Genomic DNA, 22,779 nt, shown 5'->3' with positions numbered 1-22,779 from the left:
GCTGACATGTAGTTGCAAAGTTACTTATAGTTAGAATGTCTAAAGTGGACCACTGAAATAAAGTGTCACCGTAAAGATGATGTAACGTGAGCTAACATGAGCTAACAAACATTAACAAAATGAACAAAAACTGTAACAAATGCATTGGTCATTGTTTGTTAATGAGAGTTAATGCATTAACTATAACGGGACCATTTAAATGGGGCCTGTGAGGTCATTTAATTGCAGGGGTCGCTCATTCCAGAAGAGTGAGTGGCAGGATTGAACACATCAGGGGTTTTACGCTTCACGAGAGTTTGAAGGCATGTTATTCATTCGTGCATCTTAGAGTTTGCAGTGAATTATAGTGCAACTGATTACTTGACTCTTAACTCTGCATGCATTCTATAAATCTGAACATATAAATAATTTGTTTCTTTATGCATTATGCACACGTCATGCATTCTGGTTTCCGCAATCAGGCGATATAATTGAAAAGCATAGCAAGCCTGGAAATATACAAACCATTTATCAATGTCTCACCACTTGGTGTCCCACTGTCCATTATGTAGGCCCTCAAAGATACATCAACACAATTATCAAGCTCTGCATATCAAAGTGCTCTGTCATAGCTAAAGCATTCTAAAGAAAACCAGGCTTTAGTAAATGTACAACTTTTATTTCCCCATGTTTGCCTATTTACTTTTTAACTATGCACTGCATAATGAGTGACTTTATCCCCCAAACTGAGATGGCATGTATAAATGCTGGCTGATAAAGGAATACACATGCAGAGCATCACTTTATGGTGAGGTACGTATATTGACCATGCCGTTTTCTTTTTATCTTATATGTGTTGTGCGTGATTGCTTTACAATCAAGACCTGGTTGTCAACAGAATAATTCTTAAAAAAAAAAAAAAAAAAAAAAAGATTAAGAAAGAAAAAGAGAAAGGAATTAATCAGAAACTTTCTACTGTTTCAGGTGAATGAGCTTTTAATGTTCAGGAACAGAATGAACTTTATAGTTATCAATGTTCAGTTTTCAAGCAGTCATGGACATCTGAGTAAGACACATTTTTTCATAAAGAGTCACTAAATGAAATGATGGTAAAATGCCTCAGAATGGTAATAAAGCAAAAATAATACATTACCTTACAATGATGTGTATGTTAAATGATGGTATTAATTAGGAGAATCAAATCAACTGAGTTTCTGCCTTTGTGAATCCTGGATAAGTGAAAATGGATTTTGCCAAGGGGGATGAAATTACGGCTAATTTGAAAAAAAGTAATTGAATTCAAGTACAAGTCGGTACACAGATCAGGCATAACATTATGAGGTCAATAACACCACGGGACCTGTTAGTGGGTGGGATATATTAGACAGCAAGTGAACATTTTGTCTTCAAAGTTGATGTGTAAGAAGGAAATGGGCGAGCGTAAGGATTTGAGCGAGTTTGACAAGGGCATTGTGATGGCTAGATGGCTAAGTCAGAGCATCTCCAAAACTGCAGCTCTTGTGGTATGTTCCCAGTCTGAAGTGGTCAGTCTCTATCAAAAGTGGTTCAAGGAAGGAACAGTGGTGAACCGGTGACAGGGTATAGGCGGCCAAGGCTCATTGATGCACGTGGGGAGCGAAGGCTGGCCTGTGTGGTTATCCGATCAAACAGACAAGCTACTGTAGCATTAAGAAATCATGTTAATTTCAAATACTTCTATCACTGACGACAGTAGTCCGGCCAGGATATTGTCATTTAAAAGTTGTTGTTGCAGCCCTCAACTGATGTTGATGTTGTCATGTTGTGTTTGGCCTGAAGCTCCACCCTCCACCTATCGAACAAGTCAGTAGTGTTTCAGCATCCGGGTTGCCAGCTCTGCTCTACAACAGCTGAAGCTGCAAACATTCCTGCTGATCCTGGAGCCTATCTGGCAACCTCGAGTCAGGGTGGCGGGGAGAGGGGATAGTGATTGCAATACCAGTTTTGGCCACAATCTTACATACACTTCCTTTAATACTGGTACTGATAGAAAGATGTCAGAATACACAATGCATCACAGTTTGCTGCGTATGGGGTTGCATAGCCACAGAGCAGTCAGGGTGCCTATGCTGACCCCTGTCCACGGTCAAAAGTGCCAACATAGGGCAAGTGAACATCAGAACTGGACCACAGAGTGATGGAAGAATGTGGCCTGGTCTGATGAATCACATTTTCTTTTACATTAAGCGGATGGCCGGGTGGGTGTGCCTCCCTTACCTGGGGAACACATGGCACCAGGATGCACTATGGGAAGAAGGCAAGCCAGCAGAGGCAGTGTGATGCTTAAGGAAATGTTCTGCTGGGATGCCTTGGGTTTTGCCATCCATGTGGATGTTACTTTGACAGGTACCACTTACCTAAGCATTGTTGCAGACCATGTGGCCTCTTTCAGCAGCATAACACACACACAAAAAAAATGGTTCAGGAAAGGTTTAAGGAGCACGAGTTTGAGGTATTGACTTGGCCTTCAAATTTCCCAGATCTCAGTCAAATTGAGTATCTGTGGGATGTGCTGAACAGGGTCAGGGCTGTGTTGGCAGCAAAAGGGGGATCAACAAAATATTATGGTCATAATATTATGCCTGCCTGATTGGTGTGTGTGTGTGTGTGTGTGTGTGTGTGTGTGTGTGTGTGTGTGTGTGTATATATATAAAATGTTTTAGTAAGATAAATATAAATTAATGTAATATTTTTTCCCCCAGCAGTGACCTATGGCAAAATGCCTAATAACCTCATCTGAGGCATACAGAACAATAAAAGCTAGCCTGTTGTACCTATCTTACAACAAGTATCTATTAAATAGTAGGGGATTTAAAAATATAACCTTTCTGATAAAATTGTTTCATCAAAACATTCTTTAAAACAGACTTTTTTATCCAGAACCATATAATCAGGACGATGGGAAAAGACATCTTCATCAGTATTTGCAAGATACCTCTTCTTCTTCTCTTTCTGTACATGTTCATCTGTTCTTTGGACATCCTGAGCTCTGCCTTTCAGTTAGCTGGAGGTAACCTTTAACACCATTTGTTTTGTATTTTCAACTGTTCGCTGATATAGTAACTATTGTAAGCACCCTATTTCCAAATTAAATGTGTAAAGCTAGTTACTTTGTGACCACTAACAACTAATCTCGACAACACATCCTTAGAGTGGAAATAAAAGCTTTGAGTGAGATGTGTTGTATCTTTGGATAGGTAAGGTTGCTGGGGACATATTCAAGGACAATGCAGTCTTTTCTAACCCTGTGGCGGGACTGGTGGTGGGAATACTGGTTACTGTCCTGGTCCAAAGTTCCAGCACTTCCACCTCCATTGTTGTCAGTTTGGTCTCCTCTGGATGTAAGTCAGAAGCAGGCATTACAAACGCAGTATTGCTCAGCATAATCCAAATATCCATATAGAAAATGATTATTCCTAAATAGTTTTACACAGCACTCTGGAATACTTGAATACGGAATATTTATCAAAATATTTATTTATTTATATCCAAATGTTATTTATTTATATCAAAATATTATTTATTTATTAATATCAAAATATTTATTTATTTATACATTCTGTAAAAGTGTATCATGCTTCTTACCCCTCTTTTAATAATTGACATGTTGTGCTATAAAAACGAAATTAGCAAATGTTTATATTTATTTACTATAATGACACATTGGCTGATGCATCACATGCAAAATTATATCTAAATATTTAAATATATCTAAATATTAAAGCTGTAGTCCATAACTTTTTGTGCTCTAGCGGTTAATGAACAGAATGCGCCTTGCCACAAAGCAAAAATGGTTCAGGAATGGTTTGAGAAGCATGAGTTTGAGGTGTTGACTTGACCACCAAATTCCCCAAATCTCAATTCAATTGAGCATCTGTGGGATGTATAGACCAACACAATATTAGGAATGTTAAATGTAAAATAAATAAATAAATAAATCATAATGTTATACTTGATAAGTGTATGTATATATATACTCACCTAAAGGATTATTAGGAACACCTGTTCAATTTCTCATTAATGCAATTATCTAATCAACCAATCACATGGCAGTTGCTTCAATGCATTTAGGGGTGTGATCCTGGTCAAGACAATCTCCTGAACTCCAAACTAATTGTCAGAATGGGAAAGGTGATTTAAGCCATTTTGAGTGTGGCATGGTTGTTGGTGCCAGACCGACCGGTCTGAGTATTTCACAATCTGCTCAGTTACTGGGATTTTGACGCACAACAATTTCTAGGGTTTACAAAGAATGGTGTGAAAAGGGAAAAACATCCAGTATGCGGCAGTCCTGTGGGCGAAAATGCCTTATGGATGCTCGAGGTCAGAGGAGAATGGGCCGACTGATTCAAGCTGATAGAAGAGCAACTTTGAATGAAATAACCACACAATCGAGGTATGCAGCAAAGCATTTGTGAAGCCACAACACACACGACCTTGAGGTGAATGGGCTACAACAGCAGAAGACCCCACCGGATACCACTCATCTCCACTACATATAGGAAAAAGAGGCTATAATTTGCACAAGCTCACCAAAATTAGACAATTGAAGACTGGAAAAATGTTGCCTGGTCTGATGAGTCTCGATTTCTGTTGAGATATTCAGATGGTAGAGTCAGAATTTAGCGTAAACAGAATGACAACATGGATCCATCATGCCTTGTTACCACTGTGCAGGCTGGTGGTGGTGGTGTAATGGTGTGGGGGATGTTTTCTTGGCACACTTTAGGCCCCTTAGTGCCAATTGGCCATCGTTTAAATGCCACGGCCTACCGGAGCATTGTTTCTAACCATGTCCATCCATTTATGGCCACCATGTACCCATCCTCTGATGGCTACTTTCAGCAGGATAATGGACCATGTCACAAAGCTCGAATCATTTCAAATTGGTTTCTTGAACATGACAATGAGTTCAATGTACTAAAATTGCCCTCACAGTCACCAGATCTCAACCCAATAGAGCATCTTTGGGATGTGGTGGAACAGGAGATTCGTGCCCTGGATGTGCATCCCACAAATCTCCATCAACTGCAAGATGCTATCCTATCAATATGGGCCAACATTTCTAAAGAATGCTTTCAGCACCTTGTTGAATCAATGCCACGTAGAATTAAGGCAGTTCTGAAGGTGAAAGGGGGTCAAACACAGTATTAGTATGCTGTTTCTAATAATCCTTTAGGTGAGTATATATATATATATATATATATATATATATATATATATATATATATATATATATTGTATATGTATATATGTATATATTGTTAAAGGTCTCTTAATTTTTTTCCAGAGCTGTATATACATATATGGCAACAAGCTATAGGCGTGTTCACTCCATGTCGTAATTATGTAAATTATACGCACATTCATGTAGAAATTAAACTGCTCCAACATGCACCACGTGACCACTGTACCACCTGGGCGCTGTAGATTCATTTTGACTTTGATACTGTTGCCATAAATATGCATAATTCCGAACAGCTCAGAGTAGAATGTCATTTGTTGTCATCTCGTAATTACAGCAATTATGACATGGCGTGCTGTGAACGCAGCACATTTTTCTCTTAGCTTATGCTTTAGGATAATATATACAGGTACATTCTAAAATAATAGAGTAGCAATCTAATACTTATTTCCTGTAAATGAACATTGTGTGCACATGCGCAATAGCAGTCTCACATTTATCGATCAGGTTTCTGCATTCTGTGTTTCATGCAGTGTTGGATGTAGGATCTGCCATTCCCATCATCATGGGATCAAACATTGGCACATCTGTCACCAACACCATTGTGGCTCTGATGCAGGCAGGGGAGAGAGAGGAGTTCAAACGGTAGAGAGGAGTACCTCACACTGTCAGCATTCAACCATCAATAAAAAGTTTGGAGCTCTTCAATGACACTTTCTGTGTGGGACTGTTTCAGAGCCTTTGCAGGTGCCACGGTACACGATTGCTTTAACTGGCTGTCAGTGTTGGTGTTGCTGCCGCTAGAAGCCATCACTGGCATGATGAGGCTTGCGTCGGAGGCGGTGGTTGAAAGTTTCAACATCGTGACTGGAGAGGATGGTCCAGAGCTCTTGAAAGTCATCACAGAACCCCTCACCAACAGGATTATACAGGTACAGCATTATTCTGCAATAACATCTCATTTGTTGAAATATTTGTTCAAGGACCAACAAGGATACCTATCTTTCTTTTGTGAAAAGCAAAAGAAAAGTTTGGGACATATCTTAAAACTGGTCTATATTATTGTGGAAGCTCAAACGTGTTGCGTAACACACGAAAATGAACCTCATTGGTTCTTGTAGAAGTTCAAATGTGCTGCATAACACATGAGAATGAACCTCAGTGGTTTTTGTAGAAGTTCAAAGGTGCTGCATAACACGAGAATGAACCTCATTGGTTCTTGTAGAAGTTCAAATGTGTTGTGTAACACGAGAATGAACCTCAATGGTTTTTGTAGAAGTTCAAAGGTGTTGCATAACAAGAATAAACCTCATTGGTTCTTGTAGAAGTTCAAAGGTGCTGCGTAACACAAGAATGAAACTCATTTGTTCTTGTAGAAGTTCAAACGTGCTGCATAAGCGTAACACAAGAATGAACCTCATTGGTTCTTGTAGAAGCTCAAACGTGCTGCGTAACACAAGAATGAACCTCATTAGTTTTTGTAGAAGTTCAAACGTGCTGCATAAGCGTAACACAAGAATGAACCTCATTAGTTCTTGTAGAAGTTCAAACGTGCTGCGTAACACAAGAATGAATCTCATCAGTTCTTGTAGAAGTTCAAACGTGCTGCGTAAGCGTAACACAAGAATGAACCTCATCAGTTCTTGTAGAAGTTTAAAAAATGCTGCGTAACACGAGAATAAACCTCATTGGTTCTTGTAAAAGTTCAAATGTGCTGCGTAACACACAAGAATGAACCTCATTGGTTCTTGCTGAAGCTCAAACGTGCTGCGTAACATGAGAATTAACCTCATTGGTTCTTGTAGAAGTTCAAACGTGCTGCGTAACACACAAGAATGAACCTCATTGGTTCTTGCTGAAGCTCAAACGTGCTGCGTAACACAAGAATCAAATATGAAGCTCAAACGTGCTGCGTAACACAAGTCTTGAACCTCATTAGTTCTTGCACGTCAAGCATCATGCTTGAGCTTCTGTTTACTGATGTGGATTGATGAATGTTTATATGTGAATAAAAGCCTCAATTAGCAATTGTGTGTCTTCATAAAATTTGGACAAAATTGGTTTTACAATCTCTTTATGAACTTTTTGAATAGTCAAAGTGGTAGTTGCGTAGCTGTCAATGGAGGGACAGAAAGCTCTCAGATTTTCTTACAAAGATCTTCATTTGTTTTCTTAAGATGAATGAAAGTCTTATAGGTTTGGAATGACATGAGCGTGAGTAATCAATGACAAATAATTAACATTTTTGGGTGAAATAACCCTCTAATGTTTGCCTGGTCCTGCCTCCTTCTTTCCTTAACACAAACCTTGTTACAGTTTGAAAGTAACTTCTATGTAATCTACAGAATCATTATAATAGACAACAGACAATGGACCTTTTTTGTGACGGCACCTTTAGAATGTTGCTCTTAGCAACTTTTATTGTGCTTTTTTTTTTAAACCTTTTTGGAGCTTGACAGCCCTTTATAACCATCCACTTTCATTGTATAGAACAGATCAGCATAACTGTTTTTTAAAACAACTCATTTTGTTTTCCATGGAAGCAAGAAGGTTAGGAATGAGATTAGTATAATTACACATTTTTCATTTTGGGTGATTTATTTAATAAAGTATGCGGCCAATTGTGTGTCATTATAAATAAAAGGAAAACTGGTCATTCGTTTTCTTTTGAAATGCTTTGGAGCTTATTAAAACTTGTGAAGCCTAATTAAATATCACTCTGTTTGCCCTCCGGTACTCTTCTGTCTGTCGTTAATCTTAATTTTTTTAGAGTTAAAAGAAAATGTAATTTTTTCCCTTTCAGCTAGATAAGACTGTAATCGTAGGTATAGCAACAGGGCAAGAGGTGCTGCGCAATAAGAGCCTGATAAAAGTTTGGTGCCAGACACGGATCACGGTGAGCGACACATTTCTGTTTGCCTACAGTTGAAGATCTTTGATGTACTTTCACAGTACATAACTTAATCTAAATTATTTACCCACAGATCCAAGAGAATGTTTCTTATGTGTCTTCAGAAAACTCAACAGTACCAACTACATCACTTCACATGAATGCCGAAAAATGTGAGTTGAAACCATCAAATTTCAAAGGAATAGCGAACGAAAAGGACAAAACACAGCAAAGAGCCTTCCATTGATCGATCAGCCTTTAGTCAGTATTATCCATTCTATCTGGTTTCCAACTTCAAGATTTTTAATACAGAGAAATGCCTTATTCAAACAATGCAACCCTTTCTTCTAATTTTTAAACTAATTTTGCATTCCCTTAGCTGGCTGGCCGTTCTGCATTTACTCTGAGCTCCGTCTGGGCTAATAACTGTCATTTATTCTGTATTAGACATATTGTGAGAGATACAGCCACTGAGTCATATGCTTGTATATGACTTACTCATAAAAGACTAACAAGATGTTTTTAAACTTTCAATGAGCTTTTGAGTCATTCTGCCTCATATGTTGATTGAGGCAAATGAGAAAAAAAATATAGGTTATATGTCCATTTTTATCAGTGGACAGTCTAAGGCGCAAACCCTCAGTTATGGACCTCGCAAAAGCCACTTTTTTCTTTTTTTGCATAATGTTTTTTTGTAGGAATCTTTCAGATGGTAAACAGCCTTTTTGACTGGGATTCTGTTTCAACATTTGCAAATTTGTCATTTCCCTTTGATTTAAACATTATGGGTGCATAAGATACAATTTTCGTACAGGAATGTTCAACATCAGCAACAGTTTACATGTTGTATTAGGACGTTTTAAAACTTTTAATAAGCTTTTGAGTCATCCTGCCAAATGTAATGACTTTGAGGCAAATCATTTCTTGAGCCATCATAATGAGAGAAAAAAAGAAAGGTTATATATCTATATTTATCATGGGACAGTCTGGCTTAAGCTCTTAATTATAACTGTGAGCCACTTTTTCGTGGTGCATAAATAATGCATTTAGCAGGAATCGGAAATGCTCTTTCTACTAACACATGCCATAATCAGCAGCTGATGGGCTAATCACTGTTAATATGAACACATGCCTGTCAATCCGTGACTGACGGGCTCATTTCCACAGGAGACTGGAGATGTAAATGCATGTGTGTGTTGGCGCAGGCGCTCATCTATTTGTGGAGACGGGATTGTCTGATCTGGCTGTGGGCTTGATTCTGCTGTCTTCCTCACTGCTGGTGCTTTGCACATGCCTCCTGCTGCTGGTTAAGCTTCTCAACTCCCTCCTCCAGGGACAAGTGGCCAAAGCTATCCAGAAAATCCTCAACACAGGTGGGAACTACCAGTTAATACAGTTAATGTGATTGTGAGGAGCCAAGTGAAATTCTTTAAAAGATTCAGATCAGAACATCAAGATCAGAACAACATTTATTTTTGAATTGTCATAATGATGCTAGCAGCCATATATCCCTGAAGCCTAGGACTATTGCTGCTGGTAGCGGTGTTAGTGTGGGGGACGCTCACCCTGTGGTCTGAGTGGGTCCAAACACCCCACTAGTGATGGGGACAATACTGTCAAAGAGCACCGTCCTTCAGATGAGACGTTAAAACGAGACCCTGACTTTCTGTGGTCATTAAAAAAACCCTGGCATCGTGGCCAAATTTGCCAATTGGCCCTTGTCTATCATAGCCTCCTAATCATCCCAATACTGATTGGCTTCATCGCTCGCTCTCCTCTCCACCATAAGGGGACCATTCAGACACAATATGGCTGCCGTCACATCATCCAGGTGGATGTTGCACATTGGTGGTGGTTAAGGAGATTCCCCCCTTCCATGTAAAGTGGTTTGAATACCCAGAAAACTGCTATATAAATGTAACAAATTATTATTATTATTATTATTATTATTATTATTATTATTATATTATTATATACAGTAATATTGATCCAGGGATGGCAGCAGAGTGCACAAAGTGAGGGGGCATGTACACATTTTTTCACGTTGAAAAAAAAAAATGTATGACCAGTTTCTAAATATAGACTGATAATGCAATTTTCAGAAATGGGTGCTACATAGAAGACCTTGAAAAGAAGACAAACACAAAATGTGTAGTTCTGTACACTGGCCAAATATATATGTATATATATATATTACCTAAAGGATTATTAGGAACACCATACTAATACTGTGTTTGACGCCCTTTCACCTTCAGAACTGCCTTAATTCTATGTGGCACGGATTCAACAAGGTGCTGAAAGCATTCTTTAGAAATGTTGGCCCATATTGATAGGATAGCATCTTGCAGTTGATGGAGATTTGTGGGATGCACATCCAGGGCACGAAGCTCCCGTTCCACCACATCCCAAAGATGCTCTATTGGGTTGAGATCTGGTGACTGTGGGGCCATTTTAGTACAGTGAACTCATTGTCATGTTCAAAAAAACATTTTGAAATGATTCAAGCTTTGTGACCTGGTGCATTATCCTGCTGGAAGTAGCCATCAGAGGATGGGTACATGGTGGTCATAAAGGGATGGACATGGTCAGAAACAATGCTCAGGTAGGTAGTGGCATTTAAACAATGTCCAATTGGCTTAAAGTTTGCCAAGAAAACATCCCCCACACCATTACACCAGCACCACCAGCCGGCACAGTGGTAACAAGGCATGATGGATCCATGTTTTCATTCTGTTTATGCCATATTCTGACTCTTCTGAATCTGAATAACTCAACAGAAATTGAGACTCATCAGACCAGGCAACATTTTCCCAGTCTTCAACTGTCCAATTTGATGAGCTAGTGCTATTGGACCCTAATTCCTATTTGTAGTGGAGATGAGTGGTACCCAGTCGGGTCTTCTGCTGTTGAAGCCCATCTGCCGGTTGTGGCTTCACAATTGCTTTGCTGCATACCTCGGTTGTGTGGTTATTTCAGTCAAAGTTGCTCTTCTATCAGCTTGAATCAGTCGGCCCATTCTCCTCTGACCTCTAGCATCAACAAGGCATTTTCGCCCACAGGACTGCTGCATACACATGCCGTGTGTGTGTATGTGTGTGTGTGTGTGTTCTCCATGGAAAACTTTCATTCATTCATATTAAGAGGTGGCCAAGCTGGACCCCGATGCTTTTAATAAGAGGTGTTTATTCAAGCGACACAATAAATTCCTTTAAAACTTAAAGACGATTTCTCTTTTATCACGGCGCGGATTACGCGTGTGCAACAGCGAACTAAGTGCTCGGAAACAAACGTTGACGTTTTTCCGAACCCGTCTTTCCGCGCTCATTTCCAAAACAGTCATTTGAAAGGCTTGCGCGCATCTGTGCGTGCTTGCGTGAGGCAAATAGGAACGTAGAAAGTGAATTATATCTGCGACTTGACAGTTGAGTTTACAATTTGAGCTTGATCTTCAGAAATTTAGCGATGCTACTGCCCAACACTGACAAGGAGAACTGATTGCGCATGTGACAGAGCTTCTGCACGCTTCTGTTGTGTGCAGCACGATTCTGCCTATCCCTTCATTTACTGCAAGTTGATCGATAAAGAATTGTAATACAATTTTTATTTTATGATTCGACGGTCTTCGCATTTCATTTGGCTGTAGGCTGAAATTATATTCAACCCGCCAAAGTGGCTAGTGGGAGTGGCTGCCTTACCCGCCACTGCTGAAATTTACCCGCATTTGGCGGGTTGCCGGGAGTTAATGTCAAGCCCTGTATATAAAAGCCTCTGATTTTAGGTTTAATTTATGGGTAGGATTAGGTTTAGGTAGGGATAGGATTAAATGCTCGGATGTGAATGCTGTACCAGGATCAACAAAATATATTGACCCAGGAACATGTTTAGCTTGAGGTTTATAGGCTCCAATAAGCACTTTCTCAGTCTCTAAGAGTGTTGCCCTTTTCAAAAGTGTGCTAAGAAGTTCATCAAGTGTTTTAGTCTGAGGAACCCTGAAGGGAGCCTCAAGTATCTTGTCATTTTTAAAACATTTTCAGGAGATGTAAACAAAGCCTTTTCCTGCAGACTTTCCTTTTCCATTTGGCTGGTTGACTGGCTACCTGGCCATTCTCGTTGGTGCTGGCATGACCTTTGTTGTTCAGAGCAGTTCGGTGTTCACTTCTGCCATCACTCCTTTGATAGGTGAGTCCTTCCTCCCTAAAATGATCGGCTCAACCTATGAGCAATGAATTTTAGCAAAGTCTTTGGCTTTCTCCTGTATAATTTAGCTGTGCATCCAGATGACCAGAGAAATTAATTACACCCAAGATCACCTCTGAGTAATGCACTAATATTTGCATTTAGACACCGCTGAGCCTCAGAAGTGTTAATCTTTAGCCCTCACAGGGTTGACTGTTGACTTCCACTCATTTGTATTCACTATGAGCTTTGTGCTCTGGGAATAAATGGTCTGTTCAGGCCAATGAATAATGTGAAGGATTTACTCAATGCAGTAACTCAGAATGCACTCGATTTCCCAGTGAAATCACAGACATAAGTTGTTGTGCTTCAACAAATAAGATCGAGGGAGAGAGAAATGAAATAGAGGAACGGAGAAAGAGTGCCAATAGAAGAGAGATGCTCACTTGATGCTCTCAACCCTCTCTAATCCACCTGCCCTTTTGATTGATAGATGAGTGATAGTCAAACTTTGCTCCTGGATTTATTGTAATTAGCTACACAGTGATTAGACTTCCTAGTGAGCCATGACAGATTATGGATCCACAGCATTCTAATTACACTGCCTGGGAGACCACTAATCCCAAGGAGCTTTAGAGCTGCCACAGAAGCCATAATGCCTGCAGACTATATTTTTCCAAAGATTTCTTCTTCTCAAAGGCAAACACACAGTGAGTCTTTCCAAACAGGTGCAGACTTTTAGGGGACAATGACAAATAAGAGTGTCCATGATTGATACTAATCTAGGGTAACACACTTTAGAATAATGTTCCGTCATTACTATACATGAGTGTGGCAAGGGGGGCGTGGTTCAGCGAGGTCTGCAGCGGGAGAGAGAGCCGCGGGACAAGCGGTACGTGAGTGGGTTGGAAGCAGATTAATAACACCTGTCTCTTGTTCTAGTAATGAGCGCGGAGAGGGGATAAAACATCAGTGGAACCGGAGATCGAGGAGAGAGAGAGCCCGGACGGTTGATGCCAAACCCCCCTTACAGAGACTGAGTTACCGGAAGCCGGAAGTGCCGACCCGGAAGTGACTGAGCGATCGTTGTTCATTGAGATACCACACCACAGTGTGTGTTGGAAAAGATATTGAGTTTAATAAAGATACAGCATCAACCGTCCAGCCGACCCCTTGTCCTCTTCCTTCCTTATCATATCGAACTTTGCTACAGTGGTGCCGAAAACCCGGGAAGGAAGTAGGACCGCGCCGCCGCCATGACTACTCCAACGCCCTCCGCCACGCCGTTTGCGGACATTATCACCTCTCTCGCGGCCCTCCACCAGAATCAACATCAGGCCATGCTGGAGCTGCGGGCGGACCAGGAGCGTCGATTCGAGGCCATCGTCCGCGGCCAGCAAGAGGACCGCGAGAGGTTCCGGAGCTGGATAGACCGGGAGGTTCACACCGAAGCCGCCGGGCTCGCCAGCGCACCGGTCCACGTGCCCCTACACAAGATGGGGCCACAGGACGATCCCGAGGCCTTCATAGACCTTTTTCAGAAAGCGGCGGAGGCCTGCGGGTGGCCCCGGGCACAGTGGCCGGTGCGCCTTATTCCATTGCTCAGCGGAGAAGCCCAGGCGGCCGCCCAACAACTGCCGGTGGCGAACCTCCTGGATTACGACGATCTGAAGAGGGCCATCATTCAGCGGGTCGGTCGGACCCCCGAACAACACCGTCAGCGTTTCCGCTCGCTTGAGTGGGGGGAGACCGGCCGGCCCTTCGCGATGGCCCACCAGCTCCGGGACGCCTGCCGCAAATGGCTATTGGCCGGTGGAAGCGACGTGGACCACATCGTCGATCTGGTGGTACTGGAACAGTTCATCGCTCGGCTTCCCAAGAAGACCGCCGAGTGGGTCCAGTGCCACCGGCCCACGTCGCTGACGACGGCCATCAACCTGGCGGAGGACCATCTGGTGGCGTGCCCAGGGGTCGGCGAACCCCGTTTAACTTCTCCCTCTTTCTCTCCCCCCTCTGTCTCTCCTTCTCCTCCTGTCCCTCTCCCTAGGTCCCGCCCTCCAGGGCCCCCTCGTATTCCCCCCAGAGGTCGGGGTGGAATGGGCCCAGGGCAATACGGGAGTTCGAGGGCCCCGCCCAGGGGGGCGGGGCTGCTGGGGTCGGGCGGGGATATCGGTTCCGGTTCCACCCCCCCTCCGCGCTCATATTCCAACCCACTCCCCGCCGCAGGGGCGGCGGGCAGGCCTGGGCTGGCCTGCTGGCGGTGCGGTGACCCGGACCATTTTGTGGACCGATGTCCAATGATGGATATCGGGACAATGATCCGGGTCCCGGACGTCCAGCGGACCACCCCTGATCAAGCAGGAGAGTACCAAGTTCCTGTGAGTATCAAGGGGGGTACATATCAGGCCTTGGTGGATTCAGGATGTAACCAAACCTCGATCCATCAAAGCCTGATGCAGCCTGGGGCATTGGATACAAGCCGCATGGTTAAGGTGCGGTGTGTGCACGGGGATGTGGTGGAATATCCGCTTGTACCAGTCACGATTCAGTTCAGGGGAGAAAATCATAGTGTTGAGGTGGCGGTTAGTCCCCACCTCCGGCATCCGCTAATTCTGGGGACGAATTGGCCCGCCTTTCCGGCGTTATTGGGGTCGATATGCGCGGATGCCGCTTGGGGGAGCCAGGCTAGGAACGGGGCGGTGCGGGTGCAGGTTGGCGAGACTGATACGGGGCCCTCGGAAACGGCTTCAGAGGAACCGAGCGGGGTCGAGAGACTGATTCTCTCGGACCGCGATGACTTTCCTCTGGAGCAGTCTCAGGACGATACCCTAAAACATGCTTTCCAACAGGTCCGCACTATCGACGGTCAGTTCCTTCAACCCGCCCTGCCCGTCACGTATCCTTATTTTGCCATAATTAAGGACAGGTTGTATCGAGTGACCCAAGACGCTCAGACAAAGGTAGATACAACCCAGTTGTTAGTACCAAAGAGCCGCCGGGAAATGCTTTTCCAGGCGGCTCATTCTAACCCAATGGCGGGCCACCTGGGACAGGCGGCCACGCTGAATCGTTTAATGACCCGATTTTTTTGGCCAGGCATTCACGACAATGTGCGCAGGTGGTGCGCGTCTTGTCCTGAATGTCAGTTGGTGAATCCACTGGCCTCCCCAAAAGCGCCATTGCGCCCCCTTCCATTAATGCAGGTCCCCTTCGAGAGAATTGCGATGGACCTCATCGGGCCATTAGAGCGATCCGCACGCGGACATCGTTTTGCGCTAGTTATCGTGGACTACGCAACGCGATATCCGGAAGCAGTGGCTCTCCGCAACATCTCGGCGAAGAGTGTTGCGGACGCACTGTTTCGTTTAATCTCCCGAGTGGGGATTCCGAAGGAAATCCTCACTGATCAAGGCACGGCGTTTATGTCACGCACGCTAAGCGAATTATACGGGTTATTGGGCATCAAATCGATTCGGACAAGCGTCTATCACCCACAAACAGACGGCTTGGTCGAACGATTTAATCGCACTCTTAAATCCATGATCCGTAAATTCGTACAGGAAGACGCCAAAAATTGGGATCGGTGGTTAGAACCCCTCTTATTCGCTGTGCGGGAGGTCCCACAAGCCTCCACGGGGTTTTCCCCCTTCGAGCTTCTCTACGGACGACAGCCCCGGGGGGTGCTGGACGTCCTACGAGAAACTTGGGAGGAGGGACCTTCTTTGGCCAAAAACGAAATTCAATATGTGCTGGACTTGCGAACAAAACTCCACACCTTGGGGCGGCTATCTAGGGAGAATTTGTTGCAAGCCCAGGACCGCCAAAGCCGGTCGTATAACAGGGGTACGAGACTACGCAAATTTACACCGGGAGAGAAAGTGCTCGTATTACTCCCTACATCGAGCTCTAAATTAATGTCGAAGTGGCAGGGGCCGTTTGAGGTCGCACGACAGGTGGGAGACCTCGATTATGAAGTGATACGGTCCGATAGGAACGGGGCACGGCAAATTTATCACCTCAACCTCCTGAAAAAATGGAATGAGGTGGAATCAGTGTTGTTGGCGACGGTGATCGGGGGAGAGGATGATCTCGGGCCAGAGGCGAGCATCAAAGCACAATCGGTCGCATTGGCCCCTGGGGGAGATCACCTCTCACCGTCCCAACTCACTGATCTCTCAAAGCTACAGGCGGAATTCGCCGACGTGTTCTCGCCCCTACCGGGACGTACCGACTTAATTCAGCACCATATCGAGACCGAGCCGGGCGTGGTAGTTCGCAGCCGGCCGTATCGCTTACCTGAACACAAGAAAAAAGTAGTTCAGGAAGAATTAGGGGCAATGCTCGATATGGGAGTAATAGAGGAGTCCAACAGTGACTGGGCGAGCCCGATCGTTTTAGTTCCTAAAACCGACGGCTCGGTCAGGTTCTGTGTGGACTACCGCAAGGTGAACGCAGTGTCGAAATTCGACGCGTATCCAATGCCGCGGGTTGACGAGTTGCTTGATCGGCTGGGCACGGCTCGATTTTATTCGACATTGGACTTAACGAAGGGCTATTGGCAGATCCCCTTGTCTCCATTGTCCAAAGAAAAGACGGCCTTCACCACGCCGTTCGGATTGCACCAATTCGTCACGCTTCCCTTCGGCTTGTTCGGGGCACCCGCTACCTTTCAGCGACTCATGGACAGGATTTTGCGTCCCCATGCCGCATATGCTGCTGCCTACCTGGACGATATCGTGATTGACAGTCACGATTGGCAGCGGCATATGCAGCATGTCCGGGCGGTCTTGAGGTCGTAGAGGGGAGCGGGGCTCACGGCCAACCCGAAGAAGTGTGCAATTGGGCGGGTGGAGGTAAGGTATCTGGGCTTCCACTTGGGTCATGGGCAGGTGCGTCCCCAAATTGATAAGACCGCCGCAATTGCAACCTGTCCGAGGCCCAAGACCAAAAAGGAGGTAAGGCAGTTCTTGGGGCTGGCGGGATATTATAGACGGTTTATTCCAAATTATTCGGACCTCACCAGCCCTCTGACTGACCTTACTAAAAAGGGGCTACCAGATACGGTCCAATGGACGGAGCCGTGCCAGCAGGCCTTCACCCGAGTTAAGGCTGCTCTATGTGGCGGGCCGCTGTTACACTCCCCTGACTTTTCTCTCCCTTTTCTGTTGCAGACTGACGCGTCGGACAGGGGGCTGGGCGCAGTCCTGGCCCAGGAGGTGGAGGGGGGAGAGCGGCCGGTGCTGTACATTAGCCGTAAGCTCTCGAAGAGAGAGGCTAAGTACAGCACCATCGAAAAAGAGTGCCTTGCCATCAGGTGGGCCGTTCTCACCCTCCGCTACTACCTTCTGGGGCGGGAGTTCACCCTCTGTTCGGACCACGCTCCTCTCCAATGGCTCCACCGCATGAAGGATACCAACGCGCGGATCACTCGTTGGTATCTAGCTCTTCAGCCTTTTAAGTTCCAGGTGGTCCACAGGCCGGGTGCTCAGATGGCTGTGGCCGACTTCCTCTCCAGAAATGGGGGGGGGGGGGGGCTGCAGGCCGGACGGCTCCCCGGCCTGAGTCGGGCGGTGGGGGTATGTGGCAAGGGGGGCGTGGTTCAGCGAGGTCTGCAGCGGGAGAGAGAGCCGCGGGACAAGCGGTACGTGAGTGGGTTGGAAGCAGATTAATAACACCTGTCTCTTGTTCTAGTAATGAGCGCGGAGAGGGGATAAAACATCAGTGGAACCGGAGATCGAGGAGAGAGAGAGCCCGGACGGTTGATGCCAAACCCCCCTTACAGAGACTGAGTTACCGGAAGCCGGAAGTGCCGACCCGGAAGTGACTGAGCGATCGTTGTTCATTGAGATACCACACCACAGTGTGTGTTGGAAAAGATATTGAGTTTAATAAAGATACAGCATCAACCGTCCAGCCGACCCCTTGTCCTCTTCCTTCCTTATCATATCGAACTTTGCTACAATGAGTAATGAAGGACTTAGTACTACATTAACACTTCAGCTACTACTATTACTATTACTACTGCTACGAAGTCCTCATGAAATCAAAATTTACCCAGTAGTATTGACAGTTGGCATGTGACGGAAAACATCAGCAAACAAACTAGGGCTGCGTCCGAAATTGCATACTTTCTTAGGAACTTTTTTGAATAGTTAAAGGGGTACTTCAGCGCTGGGAAGATGAATCTGTATTTAAACTGGGTCATCAATGTAGTAGAAATGTGAAATTATTTTTGTATGTGGTGCCTTCTAGACTGAGAAAAGACAGAAAATGTATTTTTGTCTCATGGGGATGAAAGACTACAATTCCCAGAATGCTTCGCTGCCCAATGAGGCCATTCCCAAAGCCACCTACTGGATTACTGTGACTGAGTTAGGAAAGACACTACAATTAAAAACTGAACGTGTCTGTTCAATATAATGAGTGAGTCACCGCGCGAGTATCACAGCACTGAGCACTAACTGCAGGAGTCAGATAAATGAGCTGATGAGGTCTCGTGATGAGAGCTGAGGTAATCGCAACTACACTCGCGGCATACATTCACAACGCGAATTCAGTCTGGCGCGTTTCAGTTCATGCCTTTGCAAGCTTAACGTTCATAGAAATTAATTTGAGAAGTTAAAAGACTTACATTGCTCACCATAGCTCCGTCTAGATGAGTGCCTGTAGCTGCGAGGTGTGCTGTGAGTGTAATCTCCCATCCCACATGCAAGGGTTCAGAACATGTGGAAATGTCTCCCTCTGCTGGCTGTAGTCTTTAGCCTTTGGCCAAACATTCCTCCTATGATGCAAAAATATCATCAATTTGCATCATAGGAGGAATTTTTCCAGAAATAAAATGCATAAATCTCTTGTCTCAGGGGGATATGAGGGGGGAAAGCACAATCATTTGAATATACTCCAGGGTTTCTACTGATACAAAGTCATATGCTAATCGCTGAAGTAACCCTTTAATTTCTTCACGGCCGCTAAAAAAGTATGTTGTATGAATGTGTGTAGTATGAATGCAATCTGGATGTACTGCATTCGCCATGTTGTCATAATCACGTCAGTTGCATCACATCACCGCCACTTACTTATCCTATCCCGCCTCATGGGATTGTAAAGTGTCCATCATATGCAAACTTCAGAATGTCACCCGAAGTAGTAAGTCATCGGGGTACTTTTTGTCTACACTTTTATGAGTACTGTGAATTCAGACTTCTTTTGTCACATATTGATTTTCACCTACTGTATAGTAGGGAAGTATGCGATTTCAGATGCAGCCTATAGGTCAGAGATTGCAGATTCTACCCAACCTAAAATTCCTCAGCGTCTTTGGATGTCCTCAATCTTGAAACCAACATCAAAAACGAGTCTGAGGAGAAGGGGGCGGGAGAAACAACCCTCTCAAATATTTGGACTGCAGTACCCATTTCAACCACTAGCTTTCAATATTACACACTGCACCTTTTATGAGTCCTTTCTAATAAAAATATTGATTTAAAATGACTGTAATGATAATATAATAATTTCATTATTCTAATGAGGCTTCTCTTCTCTAGGATACCAAGACATGTTTGACTGGCAGCATTGTGTAGACTCTTAGAACAATTTAGAACAGGGCCATTTCCATAAAGTCAATGTCAGTTCCGAACATGGTCATTCAATTTGCTCTTAATAAGGCTAAATTCACCTTACGGGAAGGTCTCATTAGTAACAGAAAACATATGCTCTGGTAAACTCTCACGTTCATTGTGCTTTCAGGGATTGGTGTGATAAGTATTGAGCGGGCCTACCCTCTGACCCTAGGATCCAATATCGGAACAACCACTACAGCCATCTTAGCCGCATTAGCTAGCCCAGGAGACAAGCTAGCTGCAGCCTTTCAGGTGATGCCATTTGAGAACTGAACATTCTCACTTCATTAATCAATGACTCAGTTAGAGAACTCTAGGAATGGTGGATTGATCTTAGAATATTTCAGCTTCCAATAACACATATAGATCCTGTCACTTACATGATATTACATTAATTATCAAACAACAGCAATCCAACTGTTCAATCAATTCCTAATGGACAAAATCAAGTAATGCTTTCCTTGTTCAAGAAGTTCACTCAGATTGTCAAAATAGGGAAGAAAAGAAGCCTCTTTCATGTCAACTTTAAAGGGATAGTTCATCCAAATATGAAAATCCTGTCATTATTTACTCACCCTCAAGTTGTTCCAAACCTGTATGAGTTTCTTTCTTTTGCTGAAAGGAAAAGATGATATTTTGAAGAATGTCGGGAACCAAACAGTTGATGGACCCCATTGACTTTTTCTCCATGCTATGGACGTCAGTGTGGCTCATCAACTGTTTACCGACATTCTTCAAAATCTCTTCTTTTGTGTTCAACAGAAGAAATTCATAAGAAGAAAGAGATGTATTAGAGATGGCGCTACTAGCCTTGATAGTTCAAGGGGTAGGAAATAATTTGTATTGCTCTTTCATAGAGGACTTTGTTTGTTAAGAAAATATAAAACCATGTCCCCTCACTCATGTAGCTCCGCACATTCTCTCTCAGGTTGCTCTATGCCATTTCATCTTCAACATTCTGGGAATATTGCTTTGGTACCCAGTTCCTCTCAGCCGTCTCCCCATCCGCATGGCACGCTTTTTAGGTGAGCGGACAGCAAAATATCGGTGGTTTGCGGTGCTGTACCTGATTCTGTGCTTCCTTCTTCTGCCATCCATTGTCTTCGCCCTCTCCATGGCTGGATGGCAGGTGCTGGTGGGTATCTGTGTGCCATGTCTTGCTGTCCTCCTCTGCATTGTTGTTGTGAATAGACTTCAATCACAAAAGCCTCACCTCCTGCCTTGGTGGCTGCAAACCTGGAACCACCTACCTCTCTGGATGCACTCACTCAAACCAATGGATAACATCATCACAAGAATCACATTGTGCTGCAGGAAAGCCCGGAACAGTGATCAGAGCCGTACATCTCCCGAGGATCTGCCACAGTTGACAGAATATGAAGCAGAAAAAAATCATGTGCCTTTGGCACAAAATAGCCCAGCTTTGAGTTATGATTATGACTATGAGACTGAGACTGGGGCTGTTTTTGACTCATTGAATGGCAAGAGCAGCAGACTGTAGACTATATGTGGTCCGTTAATTGCTTTTTGGCCATTGAAATGGTTTCTCTTTTCATATTTTGATTAAATGGGTTTCCTCTCTCCACTTTTTGTGAGTCCGAAATTCATAGAAATTCTTTCAAACTGTGCTTTTTTATTGCTTTTTAATTTTATTTTTGGTTATAAATTAATTTTTGAAAGTGTATAACTCATGTCCTGCAGATAATTCCCTCAAGAAACAATTCTGTCCTTAATTACTCACCCTCATGTCAATCCAAACCCATGTTAATAAAAGCCTACATTCAATCTGTTCATCATATAAAGTGACCGTGTCTCTTAATACATTTTTGACTAAACCACTCAAAACATGGACTAGTTTTACAGTCTCTTTATGAACTCTTTAACAAAGTGGTAGTTGTGTAATTTCATCAAAATGATCTTAAATTGTGTTCCAAAGATGAACGAAAGTCTTAAATGAATGGTTTGGAATGACATGAGTAAACGTTGATGGACAGCCCTATTTAGGTCTCTTCAGAGATGCTCAAATGGGTTTAAGTCAGGGATCTTGCTGGGCTATTAAAGAACAGTCACAGAGTTGTTGTGAAGCAACTCCATTATTTTAGCTGTGCGCTTAGGGTCATTGTCTTGTTGGAAGGTGAAACTTTGGCCCCGTCTGAGATCTTGAGCACTCTGGAGAAGGTCTTCGTCCAGGATATCCCTGTGCTTGGCCACATTCATCTTTCCTTCAATTGCAATTAGTCGCAATTAGAGAAAAAAATGAACTTAAATGATTTTAGAAAATGGCTGCAATATAACAAAGAGTGAAAAATGTAAGGGGGTCTGAATTACTTTATGTACCCTCTGTACTTAGACATTTTTGTCAGTATAAGTCAGGTATATTTATAGTGCAATTTTAAAGGTGTCATGAACTGGCTTTTTATTTTTTATACTGTTTTCTGAGGTCAACTTATGACTTTCGCATTGTTTTTACATTTAAAAACATCATAACTAATAAGTAATAGGCTATTTTTACAGTGGTTTTGAGGCTCTATCCTGAATGCTCGGTTTTGATGGGCACTGGAGACTTGGAAGTAAACGCCCATGGATATGATTGGAGAAGATTTGCATATTTCATTTTTTTCTTTTATTATATTTAACTCCCTTCAGTTCATTAGGAGATATTGTTTTGAAAGCGGCAACCGGAATAATTATCTTATAGGGCTCTCACAACGTATTTATCAAACAAACACAATGATTTCTATCACATCCACCTGTGATATTTTTTCCACCTCACATCCACCTCAAAGAGCATACACAGAGAAGTCCAAATTAAACAATCCCCCATCGTAAGTAACCACTGATGGACAAAGACACGAAACGAGTGGTTTGTGTGAGAAAACGAACAGTATTTA

General features: G+C 43.5%; 2 protein-coding genes across 7 annotated transcripts; both read left to right on the top strand.

The window, feature by feature from the left end:
* The first annotated feature begins 719 nt into the window (after positions 1-719).
* slc34a1b (solute carrier family 34 member 1b) lies at positions 720-21,662 on the top strand. 6 transcript variants are annotated; one of them, XM_067423165.1, is made up of 12 exons: positions 720-787; positions 2,885-3,028; positions 3,216-3,359; positions 5,737-5,848; positions 5,940-6,135; positions 8,007-8,099; positions 8,188-8,266; positions 9,299-9,466; positions 12,156-12,272; positions 20,016-20,140; positions 20,651-20,714; positions 20,817-21,052. In XM_067423165.1, exons 1-12 carry the CDS (start codon positions 736-738, stop codon positions 20,915-20,917), a joined length of 1,395 nt encoding a protein of 464 aa, XP_067279266.1. In that variant the 5' UTR covers positions 720-735; the 3' UTR covers positions 20,918-21,052. The 6 variants fall into 6 exon arrangements, with proteins under 6 accessions (XP_067279266.1, XP_067279260.1, XP_067279265.1 ...); XM_067423159.1 differs by lacking the exon at positions 20,651-20,714 and having other exon boundaries at positions 20,817-21,662; XM_067423160.1 differs by lacking the exon at positions 20,651-20,714 and having other exon boundaries at positions 752-792; positions 2,899-3,028; positions 20,817-21,662.
* LOC137046745 (uncharacterized) lies at positions 13,454-18,152 on the top strand. The gene is made up of 2 exons (XM_067424121.1): positions 13,454-14,647; positions 17,961-18,152. The coding sequence occupies exons 1-2, from the start codon at positions 13,526-13,528 to the stop codon at positions 17,961-17,963; spliced, it is 1,125 nt and encodes a 374-aa protein (XP_067280222.1). The 5' UTR covers positions 13,454-13,525; the 3' UTR covers positions 17,964-18,152.
* Positions 21,663-22,779: the final 1,117 nt, after the last annotated feature.

Source organism: Pseudorasbora parva, chromosome 18 (assembly GCF_024679245.1).
Source record: "Pseudorasbora parva isolate DD20220531a chromosome 18, ASM2467924v1, whole genome shotgun sequence".
NCBI classification, from domain to species: domain Eukaryota; kingdom Metazoa; phylum Chordata; class Actinopteri; order Cypriniformes; family Gobionidae; genus Pseudorasbora; species Pseudorasbora parva.
This window is presented reverse-complemented; position numbering and strand designations above follow the sequence as displayed.

Bases quoted from the DNA above. Each gene is read 5' to 3' on its own strand.
- slc34a1b (XM_067423159.1), top strand. From the start codon at position 736: ATGTATAAATGCTGGCTGATAAAGGAATACACATGCAGAGCATCACTT. The intron at 8,267-9,298 runs GTGAGTTGAAAC...GTGTTGGCGCAG, and splicing joins TCACATGAATGCCGAAAAAT to GCGCTCATCTATTTGTGGAG. The intron at 12,273-20,015 runs GTGAGTCCTTCC...TTGTGCTTTCAG, and splicing joins TGCCATCACTCCTTTGATAG to GGATTGGTGTGATAAGTATT.
- LOC137046745 (XM_067424121.1), top strand. From the start codon at position 13,526: ATGACTACTCCAACGCCCTCCGCCACGCCGTTTGCGGACATTATCACC.